This window comes from Balaenoptera ricei, chromosome 10 (assembly GCF_028023285.1).
Source record: "Balaenoptera ricei isolate mBalRic1 chromosome 10, mBalRic1.hap2, whole genome shotgun sequence".
Classification (NCBI taxonomy): Eukaryota; Metazoa; Chordata; class Mammalia; order Artiodactyla; family Balaenopteridae; genus Balaenoptera; species Balaenoptera ricei.
In genome coordinates this window covers 44,976,472-44,989,494 of record NC_082648.1, presented here as the reverse complement: position 1 = coordinate 44,989,494, position 13,023 = coordinate 44,976,472, and the positions used below count along the sequence as shown (strand labels likewise).

Here is a 13,023-nt window from a genome sequence, read left to right as displayed (position 1 = left end):
GTTCCCAGAATGATGCAGGGCAGTAATGGAGCAATACTTCGTCAGTGTGAGACAGAAGAGATTTTATTGGACTAGGGAATTTGTGGGAGGCATAGGTGCTGGGCGTTGGGCCAAGGTGGCACGGGCCATGCTCAGGGCACCCTCTCGGGTATGGTGCCCACCAATGAAGCCACTGGCGTGGACAAAGACACAGCCAGGAATCCCACTGATCTGGTCCAGGGCCTCATCCCGAAGACCCCGCCATGGCTCTGGCAGGGGCAGCCTATGAGTAAGCAGAAAGAGGGAGTTGGTGGGAGCAAACGGAGGCCTTGAGGAACTGGGAGAGGGGGAGCAGAAGCCTAGGTTAGTGGCCTCCTCCTCTGATAGGGTTGAAACAGGCCTGAAGGGCTGCAGGGCGGTCCCCTAGGGCCTCACCTGCTCTGGAATGAATGGGGCTCCTTAGGCACACACTGTACCCGCCACTGTCCAGCCTGGTCCGTGTAGATAACAAAGGCGATGGTCCTTGGGGAGGACAGCCCTGATTCCAGGTGGTAGAGGTGCTCCTTCCAGGGGCATCCACCCTTCACCAGTTCTATTATCTCCCCACTTGGGTCCACCTGAAAAGGAAGTGGAGCAGGGATAGAAGGTTTAGGGTAGGAGTGGGAGCCCCTGTTGGCCAGCAGCCCACCAGGAATCACTAACCTGAGCCACAGTGCCTCCTCCCAGGCCAGTACCTGGAACCGCTGGGCCAGGGCCTCTTCCACCAGGGCCCGGGCTGGCAGCCAGCTGTGCTGGTAGAAGTCTAGTCTCTGCAGGAACTCCTCTCGAACCAGGTCCATTGCACGCTTGAACGCGGCCTGGGAATCACATGGGAATTAGAACCACAGTGCTGGCCCAAACTGCTAACTCTGCTAGGGCTTGACGGGGCAGCCTCTCTCATTTTCCCCTGAGGTTCTCACATGCCTCACGGTCTCTTCCCCACGGTCCTCCTCACCTCAGTGTCTTGGTTGGGCTGGTTCCAGGTGGGATTAAGCCGAGCAACCCGGGCGCTCAGCGTAGTGGTCAGCGCGTACCGAGGCTCCCCCTCCTCCCACTGAGAGATCCCATTGTCCACGGCATCCACCTCCTCCACGAAGTTCTCGTACATCTAAGGCAGCATAGGAGAAGTGCTCTGGAGGGCGCCTACCATTTGCATAAAGCTTTACAGGTCTCAAAGTTTGTGCATACCCAGTCTTTAATCTTTACTACAGCCCTGCAAGGATCTCCCAACGTTAACTGGATGAGGAAGGGGGGAATTGGGGAGTTCAGCAGCTGGCTAAAGGTCAGCGAGCATACAGTGCTGGGGCTGGAATTCAGATCAACTGATTTCTAATCCAGTGCTCACTCTAGTACCACTCAAAGCCTGAGCCAAGGCCAGCATGTGTGGGGAGGGGGCTGCTGCCTTCTGAACAAGGAAAAGTCTAGAGTTCCATGAGGGGTTCTGTGGGAGTGGATCCTCATGGCCTGGGGGTGTAAATCTCCAGGTGGGCTGAGCAGGCTATTCACTGATCCAGTTAAGAGGTACGGGGCCGGGGGGTGGGGTGGGGGGCTTTCCTGGTGGTGCAGTGGTTAAGAATCTGCCTGCCAGTGCAGGGGACAAGGTTTAAGCCCTGGTCCAGGAAGATCCCACACGCCGCGGAGCAACTAAGCCCACGATCCACAACTACTGAGCCTGCGCTCTAGAGCCCACGAGCCACAACTATTGAGCCCACGTGCCACAACTACTGAAGCCCGTGTGCCTAGAGCCCGTGCTTCACAACAAGAGAAGCCACCACAATGAGAAGCCCACTCGCCGCAACTAGAGAAAGCCTGCGCGCAGCAACGAAGACCCAACGCAGCCCAAAAAAAAAAAAAAGGTACAAGAGGGTCTGGCCAAGCACACCAATCAGGTGGGAGAAGATGAGTACTGGACTAGACGTCAGGGCTGGGATGTGGTCCCAGGGAAGCCCATGATGTGCCATGTGGCATCAGCAGTTGCTGCATCTCCTGAGCCTAAAGAAATGGTAGGATGATGCCTCAAGAATCTGGGGGCAGAAAACGATACGGGATATCAGTGTTTAATACAAAACTGCCCGACAAAATAGGCCTACATAGCAACACATCTGTGGTATGTAGAAAAAGTGCTACTCTCAGGGAGAGTTGGAAAAGAAACTCCTTCCAGCACCTCTAGGTCTGGACCCCAACCTGAGGCACAGTTACAACTTGAGTGTAAGGGAATTCCCTGGCAGTCCAGTGGTTAGGACTACATGCTTTCACTGCCGAGGGCCTGGGTTCAATCCCTGGTTGGGGAACTAATATCCCACAAGCTGCACAGCACAGCCAAAACAAAAAACAACAAAACTGGGTGTAATTCTAATAACTGAAAGATATAAACAGCTCATATAACTCAACATCAAAAAAAAAAAAAAACCAATTAAAAAATGGGCAGAAGAATTGAATAGATATTTTCCCAAAGAAGACCTACCAGTTGGCCAACAGGCCATCAACATCACTAATTATCAGAGAAATGCAAATTAAAACCACAATGAGATACCACCCCACACCTGTCAGAATGGCTAGCATCAAAAATACCACAAGTAACAAATGTTGGTGAGGATGTGGAGAAAAGGGAACATTTGTGCACTGTTGGTGGGAATGTAAATTGGTGCAACCACTGTGGAAAGCAGTATGGAGGTCCCTCGAAAAGTTAAAAATAGAACTACCATATGACCCAGCAATTCTACTCCTGGGTATATATCCGAAAAAAACAAACACTAATTCAAAAAGATACATGCACCCCAATGTTCACAGCAGCATTATTTACAATAGCCAAGATATGGAAGGAACCTAAGTGTCCATTGATGGATGAATGGATAAAGATGTGGTATACAATAGAATAGTACTTAGCCATAAAACAAAAAATGAAATTTTACCAATTGCAACAAAATGGATGGACTTGGAGGGTATTATGCTTAGTGAAATAAGAGAAAGACAAATACCGTATGATATCACTTATACGTGGAATCTAAAAAAGAAAAACTAGTGAATATAACAAAAAAGAAACAGACTCACAGATATAGAGAACAAATTAGTGGCTACCAGTGGGGAGAGGGAAGGGAGGAGGGACAAGATACGGACAGGGTTAAGAGGTACAAACTACTATGTAAAAAATAAATAAGCCACAAGGATATACTGTATGGCACAGGGAATACAGCCAATATTTTATAATAATTATAAATGGAGTACAATCTTTAAAAATTGTGAATCACTATGTAGTTATACCTGAAACATATAATACTGTACATCAACTATCCTCAATAAAAATAAATAAAATAAAAAAACCTTGGGCATAATTTAGTTCAATTGCTTAGAAACCCCTTAGCAGTAGAAGGGAAAATTGACCCAGGCAGTCTAAAACGTTAGTATTCCAGAAGCTCCAATTTACCATTCATATTTCTTCAGTTTTGGATCAGAGAACTGAACTCAACAGCCTATCTGCAAAAAACAGAGTTGACTGCACCTGCAGTTTGACTTGCTGTGAACTTCACATTAGCGGGGTCAAGTAGGTGTCCTCAGAATCATCGATCCAACATGCACACCAGGGACGCTAGCCCTGTTCCTTCCCCAATCACAGGCACCTGCTGAGCTGCCTGCAGGGGGCGCTGGTGGAACCTGAAGAGGTTTTCATAATCAAACCCTTCCCAGTTTCCCAACTCAGTGAGCCTCCAGTGAATACAGTGGTGCCTGAGATACGCTGCCCTCCACCTTCGGGGCAGCCAGAACCTCAGCCATATGCTTCCAAACATAAGCAGCCTCCTCTATTACCAAGTTGTTGAACAACTTACGTATGTCAGGTCATGCTTTATAGTTTTCAAAGCCCTTCCCCATACACTACCTCATCCACTTCTCACAAGCACCCCAGGATGGAGGCAGGAGACTAACCATTCCCCTGTGAGAAGATGGGCCGGACTGAGGGAGAGAGCAGTGGGCCAGCATGGGTCAGGAACCCCGACCTGAGCCCAATCCTGAGTGCCACTCTGGCCCGCCTGGTGGAGATGCATGTGGGGGGCATCTCTGTCCTCGAGTCCCCACCTTGTCATAGAGGGTGCCCACCATGCTGTCCTCTTCGCTAGTAACCAGCAACTGGGCCAGCAGCTTGTGCCCGAAGTGCAGATAGATGAGTCCCGCACTGCTCAGCTTGGTCTGCCACGGCTTCCCAGGGGACAGGGAGCTCATGGTCTCCGTGAAAGACCTGAGGAGCACAGGGAGGTGGGGCTGAGGCAGAGCTGTCCCGGTTCACCCACAGTGTCGTGTGCATGTGCAGGCACAGTGGGGTGGGGCGGCTGGAGAATACTATGGGAGTTGGGAGAAAGCCCAGGTGGGGAGGCTTTGGCTTGTCCTCAGGGGTCAACATGGACTTGAGTTTGGAGTCTCCATTCATGCATTCATTCGACAATGGTTAACTAAATGCTTACCACATGCCAGGCTTTGTGTTGTAGACATTAGAGATGAAAAAACTAAGACTTGTCCCTGCCTTCAAGTTCATCCACCTAAGGTGGACACACACGCACAAACAACCAAGGGAATGCTCTAGCTAGTTATAAACAAGGAAAAGGCAAGACGGAGGAAAGGGTTCAGGAGAAGAGCATTCAGGTCATTTCTGAAAGATGAATTAGTGGGTGTTTCCCAGACAGACAAAGGGTGAAGGAGAAAAGGCACTGCAGGTAGAGGGAACAACATATACAACAGCTAAGAGAAAGATTCCTCCATGGAACTGCAAGAAAGCAGCTTGGCTTGAGGAATGAGTGGCAAGAGAGAAAGCAGGGGCCGGACCAGGGTAGGCCTTGTATGCTACACTTCAGAGTTTGGACTTCATCTGTAGGTAACGCGGAGCCACTGAGAGAGTGTAAGCAGGGCAGTGCGTGTCAGAAAGAGCACTGTGCCAGCCAGCATGGAGAAGCGATGCAAGATTACCTGCAGTGGTCCGGGTGAGTAAGGAAGGCAGGGTTTTGAATAGCAGTGCAAGAGAGGACACAAAAAAGGTATGAAAGTTATTAGGGCAGTAGAAACTACAGCTGTAATTTCTAAATACCAGTCCATCAGAATCACCTAGGGAGCTCATTTTTTGGTTCTAATGATTAATGTTCTATTGCTTAGGGAGATCAGTTCATGGGTGTTCATTTTCTTTTTATTAAATTTTAATTTATTTATTTTTATTTTTGGCTGCATTGGGTCTTTGTTGCTGCACACGGGCTTTTCTCTAGTTGCAGCGAGCGGGGGCTACTGTTTGTTGCGGAGTGGGGGCTACTGTTTGTTGCGGTGTGCGGGCTTCTCATTGGGTGGCTTCTCTTGTTGCAGAGCACGGGCTCTAGGCGCGCGGGCTTCAGTAGTTGTGGCTTGAGGGCTCTAGAGCGCAGGCTCAGTAGTTGTGGCGCACGGGCTTAGTTGCTCCGCGGCATGTGCGATCTTCCCGGAGCAGGGCTCGAACCCGTGTCCCCTGCACTGGCAGGCAGATTCTTAACCACTGCGCCACGAGGGAAGCCCCATGGGTATTCATTTTATGTTTTATATTACAGAAATGTTAAATAGATTCTTTTATGTGTCAAACACTGCATAATTTTTTTTAAAAAGTATATAAAATCGGGACTTCCTTGGCTAAGGTCCACCGGCTAAGACTCCACACGCCCAGTGCTGGGGGCCTGGGTTCAATCCCTTGTCAGGGAACTAGATCTCACATGCTGCAACTAAAAAAAGATCCCCAATGCGGCAACTAAGACCCAGCGCAGCCAAATACATACATACATACATACATACATACATACATACATACATAAATATATAAAATCATTAGGAAAAAGGAAGTAGTGAATAATGTCAAGTGCCGGGCTTCCCTGGTGGCGCAGTGGTTGAGAGTCCTCCTGCCAATGCAGGGGACACCGGTTCGAGCCCTGGTCCGGGAAGATTCCACATGCCGCAGAGCAAGTAGGGCTGTAAGCCACAACTACTGAGCCTGTGCTCTAGAGCCCGCGAGCCACAACTACTGAGCCTGTGTGCTACAACTACTGAAGCCCGCGTGCCTAGAGCCCGTGCTCTGCAACAAGAGAAGCCCACGCACTGCAACTATGAGTAGCCCCCACTCGCCGCAACTAGAGAAAAGCCTGCACACAGCAACGACGACCCAACCCAGCCAAAAATAAATAAATAAATAAATAAATTAAAAAAAAAAAAAAGAAAAAAGTATATAAAATCGGGACTTCCTTGGCTAAGGTCCACTGGCTAAGACTCCACACCTCCAGCGCTGGGGGCCTGGGTTCAATCCCTTGTCAGGGAACTAGATCCCACATGCTGCAACTAAAAAAGATCCCCAGTGCTGCAACTAAGACCTGGCGCAGCCAAATACATACTTACATACATACATACATAAATATATAAAATCATTAGGAAAAAGGAAGTAGTCAATAATGTCAAGTGCCGGGCTTCCCTGGTGGCGCAGTGGTTAAGAATCCGCCTGCCAATGCAAGAGACACGGGTTCGAGCCGTGGTCCGGGAAGATCCCACATGCCACGGAGCAACTAAGCCCGTGTGCCACAACTACTGAGCCTGCGCTCTAGAGTCTTCGAGGCACAACTACTGAAGCCCACGCGCCTAGAGCCCGTGCTCCTCAACCACAGAAGCCACCGCAATGAGAAGCCCACACACCGCAACGAAGAGTAGCCCCCGCTTGCCACAACTAGAGAAAGCCCGTGCGCAGCAACGAAGACCCAACGCAGCCAAAAAATAACAATAATAACAAATAAAAATAATAATAAATAAATAATGTCAAGTGCCACAGAGAGGTCAGTTAAGGTGAGACCCTCAACCAGCAACCTGAGCTTGGTGTTGAGGTCACTGGTGCCCTTTCCACAAGCATTTCCAGTAGAGAGATTGGGAGAGAACTGGCTGAATGAATGAATAAATGAAAGGATGGATGAATGGAATGTGCAGCGAGGGTCAGCTCTTCTTTTGAAGAGTGGCTGAGAAGTGAGGGTGAGAGATTAGGCTGTAAATACCGGGAGCATTCCCTCCTGGCATCATTTATGAAGGTAATACGTGTATTTAGAAAAAGATGGAGAGAAGTAGCGAGGGAAGGAGAGAGAGAGGGAGAGAAACAGACTTAAAACAAAATAAAACCTCCTCATGACCCGTCAGAGATAACCACTTTATACAGTGTGGTGTATATGAGGGAGAGTTTGGGTTTTTTTTCACTCCTTTGTTTTCAAGATGGGAGATGCTTAAGCAGAGTTCCTTGCTGTAGGCAAGAACTAGAAACCCTGCCATGTGAAGTCCCAGAGCAGAAAATGATACACTGGAAAAGGGGCAAGCAGAAGGAAACAATGTCTCCTGAGTTGGAAGAAGGGAGCTGTTCAGGAGTGAGAAACTGAGGCTGTCCATGCAGGAAAAGCTCAACTTCCTTTAAAGGGAAGAGACAGGGTCACTCACTAAGGTAGTTTGATGAGGCAGGGGCTTGAGGAGAGGGGAAAAGGACTGGAATGGTACTGTGGATAATGGGCTACCCTCGGATAAGACTGATTTCCCCGTGGAAGAGTGTCAATGACAAAGGAAGACAACACACCTGAACTATCACCACCCACCACAATCATGTGGGCCCAGCAGTCTGAGGTGGGGCAGCAAGGGCACATGACTGGATTAATCCCAGCTGGGGTATTCACTGGGGTGACGATGGGGCTGGTGGGAGAAAAGCCTGACTGAGCCAAATAAGGAGGTGAGTTGGAAGGGGCCCAGGGACTGACCCGGGCCAAGGGAGGCCCAAGGCCAGCTAGATGGGTGCAGAGCAGGTGGAGAGCTGGAAGCACGGAAGACGGTAGTCCCACGGGGCTCAAAAGTTTGCTTTCCAGGATGAGGCGGTTCCCTTCGCTGACGCGGACCACGGCAGTGGACTGGAGCACTGACAAGAGTTGAAGTCAAGGAAAGTTAAAGAAATGGTAGTGGGAACCCACCTCTGGTGATGGTCATATCGGTGTCTCTGAGGGTCATACTCGCCACCTACGTCTACCACGATGTCACAAGAAGCCAGTTTCTCGGGGTCCCGGGTCCGCACGATCTCTGCATCCTGCAGGGCACACAGGAGGTGAAGAGGCTGCCGGGGTCGCACGGGTAGGGGATTAATGTTGGGCTTCCAAGGAGCCGGGGAGGGGAGGAGGGGTGCTCGGGCGGGACCCCGTTAGGGGGACGCGATCTGCCCCGGAGACTCGCCGGCAGCCCCCGGGTCAGTTTGCGCTGCCCGTACCCGGTACTCGGGCAGGAGGCGCAGCAACGCGCACGCCAGCGCCTCATCGCAGTGGAAAGTGCCGTTATGCGTCCCGATTCGGGGCGGGGCCATGAGGTGGCTGCGGGGTCGTTTGGAGAGTGGGACGGACTCCAGGCTGCGCTTGAGATGAGGGCTTCGGCGGGGTGGCGGCAGCAGCAGCAGCAGAGATAGAGAACCGCGCAGGAAGCGGTGGCCCATGCAGCTTCCCCTATGGGGCGGCAGGGCGCCGACCCGGAAGAGGAAGCGCCCGGGCAGCCCCCACTTCCTCTTGCCGGCCGTTTCCACGACAACCGGCCGCGCAGGGAGGGCGCGCCGCCCGGCGCAGAATTTCGACCCCCGCCCCTCGAAGGGCCCCGGGTGGAGCCTCCAAGATGAGCACCGTATCACCCCTGCTTACCAGGCTCCGGGAGGGGCACACCCTCTCACCACCGCCCTCCCATCTCATCACCAGTCCCTTGCCTAATGCAAGAAAAGACCAACACTCTGCCCAGCTGGCGGATTTATTAGCATTAAACACAAGACCCTCCTCTTCCCGGAATGCAGGAAACCACGCCCACAAAGTCCCAGGCCCCTGAAGCAGGCGCCCTCTGTCCGATTTCTGAAACAAGCTATCAGGCCTTGGCAGTAGCCTGAGGTGCTCCCAGGGCTGTGAGCTGCTGAATTTTCTGGCTCATCATCTCCATGACAGCTGTGGGAAAAAAGAAGAGTCAGACCCTGGTCAGGAGCTAAAGGGGAGAAGCCAGAGTTAAGGAAAAGTGACAGGGAGACAACCAACTACAGTTAATAAAACTTTTAACACAGTGATCCACTGTGGAGGGCACACACAACACAAATTTAGAGTCTAAAATGTGTCAGTAAATATGAGAACCACTGGGATATAAAAACGAACAAAATACAGTATTCAAATGAGTCAGATATAACCAGAAAATGATACCGTGGAAAAGATGTTTGCCTTTAGAACAGTGGTTCTCAATCCTGACTGTGTAACAGAATCACCTGGGGAGCTTTTAAAAAAAAATTGTTCCCTGGAATCCCTGCCACCCCCCCCCCCATTGACTTACGGTTGATCCTTGAAAAACAGGGGTTTGAACTGTGCAGGTCCACTTATTCGGGGTTTTTTTTTCAATGGTAAATTCTACAGTACTACATGATCCACGATTGGTTGAATGTGCAATGCGGAACCGAGGATATGGAGGGCAGACTGTAAAGTTATATGCAGATTTTCTTCTACTTCACCAAGGGTTGGCACCCCTAACGCGCACACTGTTCAAGGGTCAACTGCAGTTGGTCTGGAGTGGGCCCAGTTTCTCTTTTTAAACTCTCTGGGTGATTCTAATGTGCAGCCAGGGCTGTAATTGCTAGCAGTTAGCTAGTTAGGGCTATATTTCTTTGCCGGGTGTTCATTTATATGCATCTTCTCCCTCATTCCATCCACAATAAATAGGAACTCAAACACAAAAACAAAGACATGATTTCCTTTCTCTAAATTTCTCAAGCACCGAACCCAGGAATCTATAAATAGTGGATATGTAATGCACAGAATCTAAAGAACAACACATCAAGACACCAAAGAGAAAACCATGGTTTTAATCCAGCGAAGGGGACATCCCCATGGATCACAGTGCAATCCCTGTTTGTTATTATGGCTGTAGAAAGGGTTCAAAGAGGTGCCCAAGGCCAAGCTTACCCTGCTTCATGGCATGCTTCTCCTGCAGAGCCGGCTGGATTTTCTCCATTTGCTTGGTGAGGAAGTCTATCTTCCTCTTGAAGAAGTCCTTAGCATCCTCAGCCGTCTGCAAGGTCAGAGGTGAATGAGGGGTTAAGAGGAGACCCCATTCTGCACTCTGGATCTCCCCCTCAGAGGGGCATCCATATGCTTCCTTCCACTCACCTTCTCTACATAGTAGCCAGTTCCCACATCGATGAGCACATGTTCCACATCATGCAGCTTCCCAGGGACATACATCTGAGAAGCAAGGATTAAGGGAAAACTAGCCCAGCATGAGTCATGATTCGCTGTCAGCTAGTGTGCTTGACCTCCTAAGACCCTTCTATCTAAAAAGCTATAAGGCGGGAATTCCCTCGCGGTCCAGTCATTAGGACTTGGCACTTTCACTGACGGGGCCGGGGTTTGATTCCTGGTTGGGGAACTAAGATCCGGCAAGCCTCGGGGTGCAGCCACAAAAATTAAAAAATAAAAAGCTATAAGGCTCAAGGAACAAATAATCCGGAGGCCTACGAACTGCAAATGCAGAGAGACAGGGAAGTTGGTTCCTTATGGAGAAAATCACATATGCTGATCTTGCCCTCATCCCATCTGCCACCTTCCAAGCAGTTCTTACAGTTCTTCCCATTAGCCCTTCCAGAAAGACTAGAGTGATTTTTTTCCCGTTGCTGTTGAGTAGTTGAGTGAAAAGGCAGCCTCACTTTCCCTTTAACACTCCCAAACATGAATTAGCTAATTCCTGATGAATTTAATGTTCATTATTTAAGCAATCCCTACTACGGTGCTATTCCTGTGTTTACCTTTCAGCCTGTCAGTTCTGTGGTACAGTTTACAGGTGCCTTATTGTCATAACTTGCTCACTCAAGTAAAACACTCAACAGGTAGACACAATCCAGGTTTCTTAGTAACAACAGTTTAGGAATAAGAGCCACAGTTGAACTGAAATTGAGGATTAATAAGCAGAACCAACCCCCTTGTTTCTGTATCCTCTATTCTTCTATTGCTTATGTTTTCTAAGTTATTAGTAGAACTGTAAACCACCAGTTTTATCTCCCTATTAGGTTATATCCTCAAACAGCAAAGGGAAATAATCACACCTCAATTCTACATACACCTGGGTGCTCACAAAGCATTAGCTGGATGTTGGCCCCAGGATGGAGAGCAGAGCTAGGAAGCGTGTATAATAGTATTCTCAGAACCATCCGAGCACTCTGGAGTAATTAAAACCTCTCGTCCTTCTTTGCAGGTTAGGTGTGTGGAGAAAAGGTGAGGGCAGGGTAGCAGTTCCTGCGGAAAGGATACAGAGCTCGTCAGTGGAACCAGTAATTCTTTCCCTGTGAAAGCAATTAAGACAAACAAGTGGGGGAGATTGGCAGCTCCAACGTTTAGACATTAAAGGGAGTTTCAACACTGCACAGCACCTAGAGACTGTATGCAAAGGACGGAGATAGGGACAATGGGAGCAGAAGAATGTCCTGGACATTTCAATTCTAGGTAAGCAACATGCAAAGGGCTCCTGTAGCGGTATACAATACATAATGGACTGCTCTCTCGTCTCAGGTGAGGAAAACTGAATTAGGAGGCGGGAAGAGAGGAGAAGCCGGCTCGCCACATCCCCCAGGGTGCCTTCACACGCCTACCCCGTACCCTCGTTGCTTTTGTTCAGCACGTTCAGACAGTCCTTGGCTTCCACATACTTGGTCTGTACCACCTTGAGCTGGGCAATGGACGTGGACAAGAACTCCACTTCCTACAGAGGATGGGAATGAGGGTCAGTGTGAGGGCTGGCGGGAGAAGGGGGCACAGCCGGAGAAGGGGCGGGTCCTGGGACCGCGTGGCGATTTCGCCTGGGAAGGGAAGCCTCCCCAGCTGGGGAGGAATGGAGTGGGGCGAGGGAGTACCCGTGGCGGGGAGGGATGTGAGGCGGCAAAGGGGTGTCTCTGGGGCCCATCCCCACCTGGTCCAGCTGGTTCTTGAGCATTTCTAGCTGCGGCAGACTCAGCTCGGTGATATTAACCGACTGCGCCATGTTGGGAAGGAGGACTTATGAAGCAGAAGCCGGCCGGGCGAGCAACGCTCTAGCCATCCTCTGTGCATCTCGATGGCTGCGCCGGGAGGCCTCGCTGCGCCAGACGTCTCTATGGTCCTCCGTCCCGGAAGGGAAGGAAAGGCCTGGTTAGTCTCGGTGACTCCCATTGGGAGAGAATGGGTAGAGGCACTTTATTTTCTCACAACGTCCCAAGCCTAGCGTAGTCAAGTTGTAGCAAACAGGATTCCTACGCTCAAGGAACTTAATCTTAAAAGTACTCAGGCCATAACCACAGCGTTGTAAAGCAATGTATGCTACTCCACGTAGGTGGTATAAACCTAGTGACAACAGGCAAGGGGGAAGCCTGTGAAGTTCTCTGGGTCAGGGGGAGTAGCATTGTGAAAGGAATGCTTTGGGCAGATGAAGCGGGAGTCTGGCGGTGGAGAGAACACAAAGGAGGCCCGTTATCAACTAAAAAGTACAGCAGTGGGTTTATTAATCAGTACAGTGTTTTACCATGTGCTAGAAGTGAGGGATACATAAGAGTGTTAAGATACGTACTTCTGAACTTAATCTAGTTGGAGAGAGAAAAACCGTACATCAGCATCAGAACCCCCCAGAATCTGCTGCTAAAGTGCATGGCACTAACAAGTGTAACAGCTGTTTGCGGGGAAGGGACAGCAGCCTATAACATCCACTTAGGAGGGGGGCAAAGCAACTGAGGCATTAAACTTGTGTCACTCCTAGGATACCTGAGGGCAGGAAGACAGGATAGACATGAGGGTACCTGGCCAAGACACTCTCAATGGATCTATCTCTACCTTTCCTTGGGCCTTTGTCCCCACTTAGAGCATTTTGATGCCCCTCTCTCCTTCAGCTTTGTCTGGTGAGGTCAAGACAGGCCCAGCTTTGTCTGTTGGTTTTGCCTTTCTTCCCAACACTCTCAGACTTGAACTCCTACAA

At 50.0% G+C, this 13,023-nt stretch overlaps 2 protein-coding genes across 4 annotated transcripts; both read right to left on the bottom strand.

The window, feature by feature from the left end:
• Nucleotides 1–45: 45 nt before the first annotated feature.
• On the bottom strand, nucleotides 46–8,787 carry MYG1 (MYG1 exonuclease). 3 transcript variants are annotated; one of them, XM_059935989.1, is made up of 7 exons: nucleotides 8,703–8,787; nucleotides 7,995–8,107; nucleotides 4,090–4,249; nucleotides 974–1,126; nucleotides 714–836; nucleotides 415–596; nucleotides 46–262 (listed from the first exon to the last, which is right to left on the bottom strand). In XM_059935989.1, the coding sequence occupies exons 1-7, from the start codon at nucleotides 8,748–8,750 to the stop codon at nucleotides 64–66; spliced, it is 978 nt and encodes a 325-aa protein (XP_059791972.1). In that variant the 5' UTR covers nucleotides 8,751–8,787; the 3' UTR covers nucleotides 46–63. The 3 variants fall into 3 exon arrangements, with proteins under 3 accessions (XP_059791972.1, XP_059791971.1, XP_059791973.1); XM_059935988.1 differs by lacking the exon at nucleotides 8,703–8,787 and adding an exon at nucleotides 8,285–8,572; XM_059935990.1 differs by lacking the exons at nucleotides 46–262; nucleotides 8,703–8,787 and adding an exon at nucleotides 8,285–8,585 and having other exon boundaries at nucleotides 487–596; nucleotides 682–836.
• Nucleotides 8,788–8,789: 2 nt separating this feature from the next.
• Nucleotides 8,790–12,111, bottom strand: PFDN5 (prefoldin subunit 5). The gene is made up of 6 exons (XM_059935991.1): nucleotides 11,989–12,111; nucleotides 11,679–11,781; nucleotides 11,334–11,365; nucleotides 10,197–10,271; nucleotides 9,993–10,098; nucleotides 8,790–8,993 (listed from the first exon to the last, which is right to left on the bottom strand). Exons 1-6 carry the CDS (start codon nucleotides 12,058–12,060, stop codon nucleotides 8,917–8,919), a joined length of 465 nt encoding a protein of 154 aa, XP_059791974.1. The 5' UTR covers nucleotides 12,061–12,111; the 3' UTR covers nucleotides 8,790–8,916.
• Between the last annotated feature and the right edge of the window lie 912 nt (nucleotides 12,112–13,023).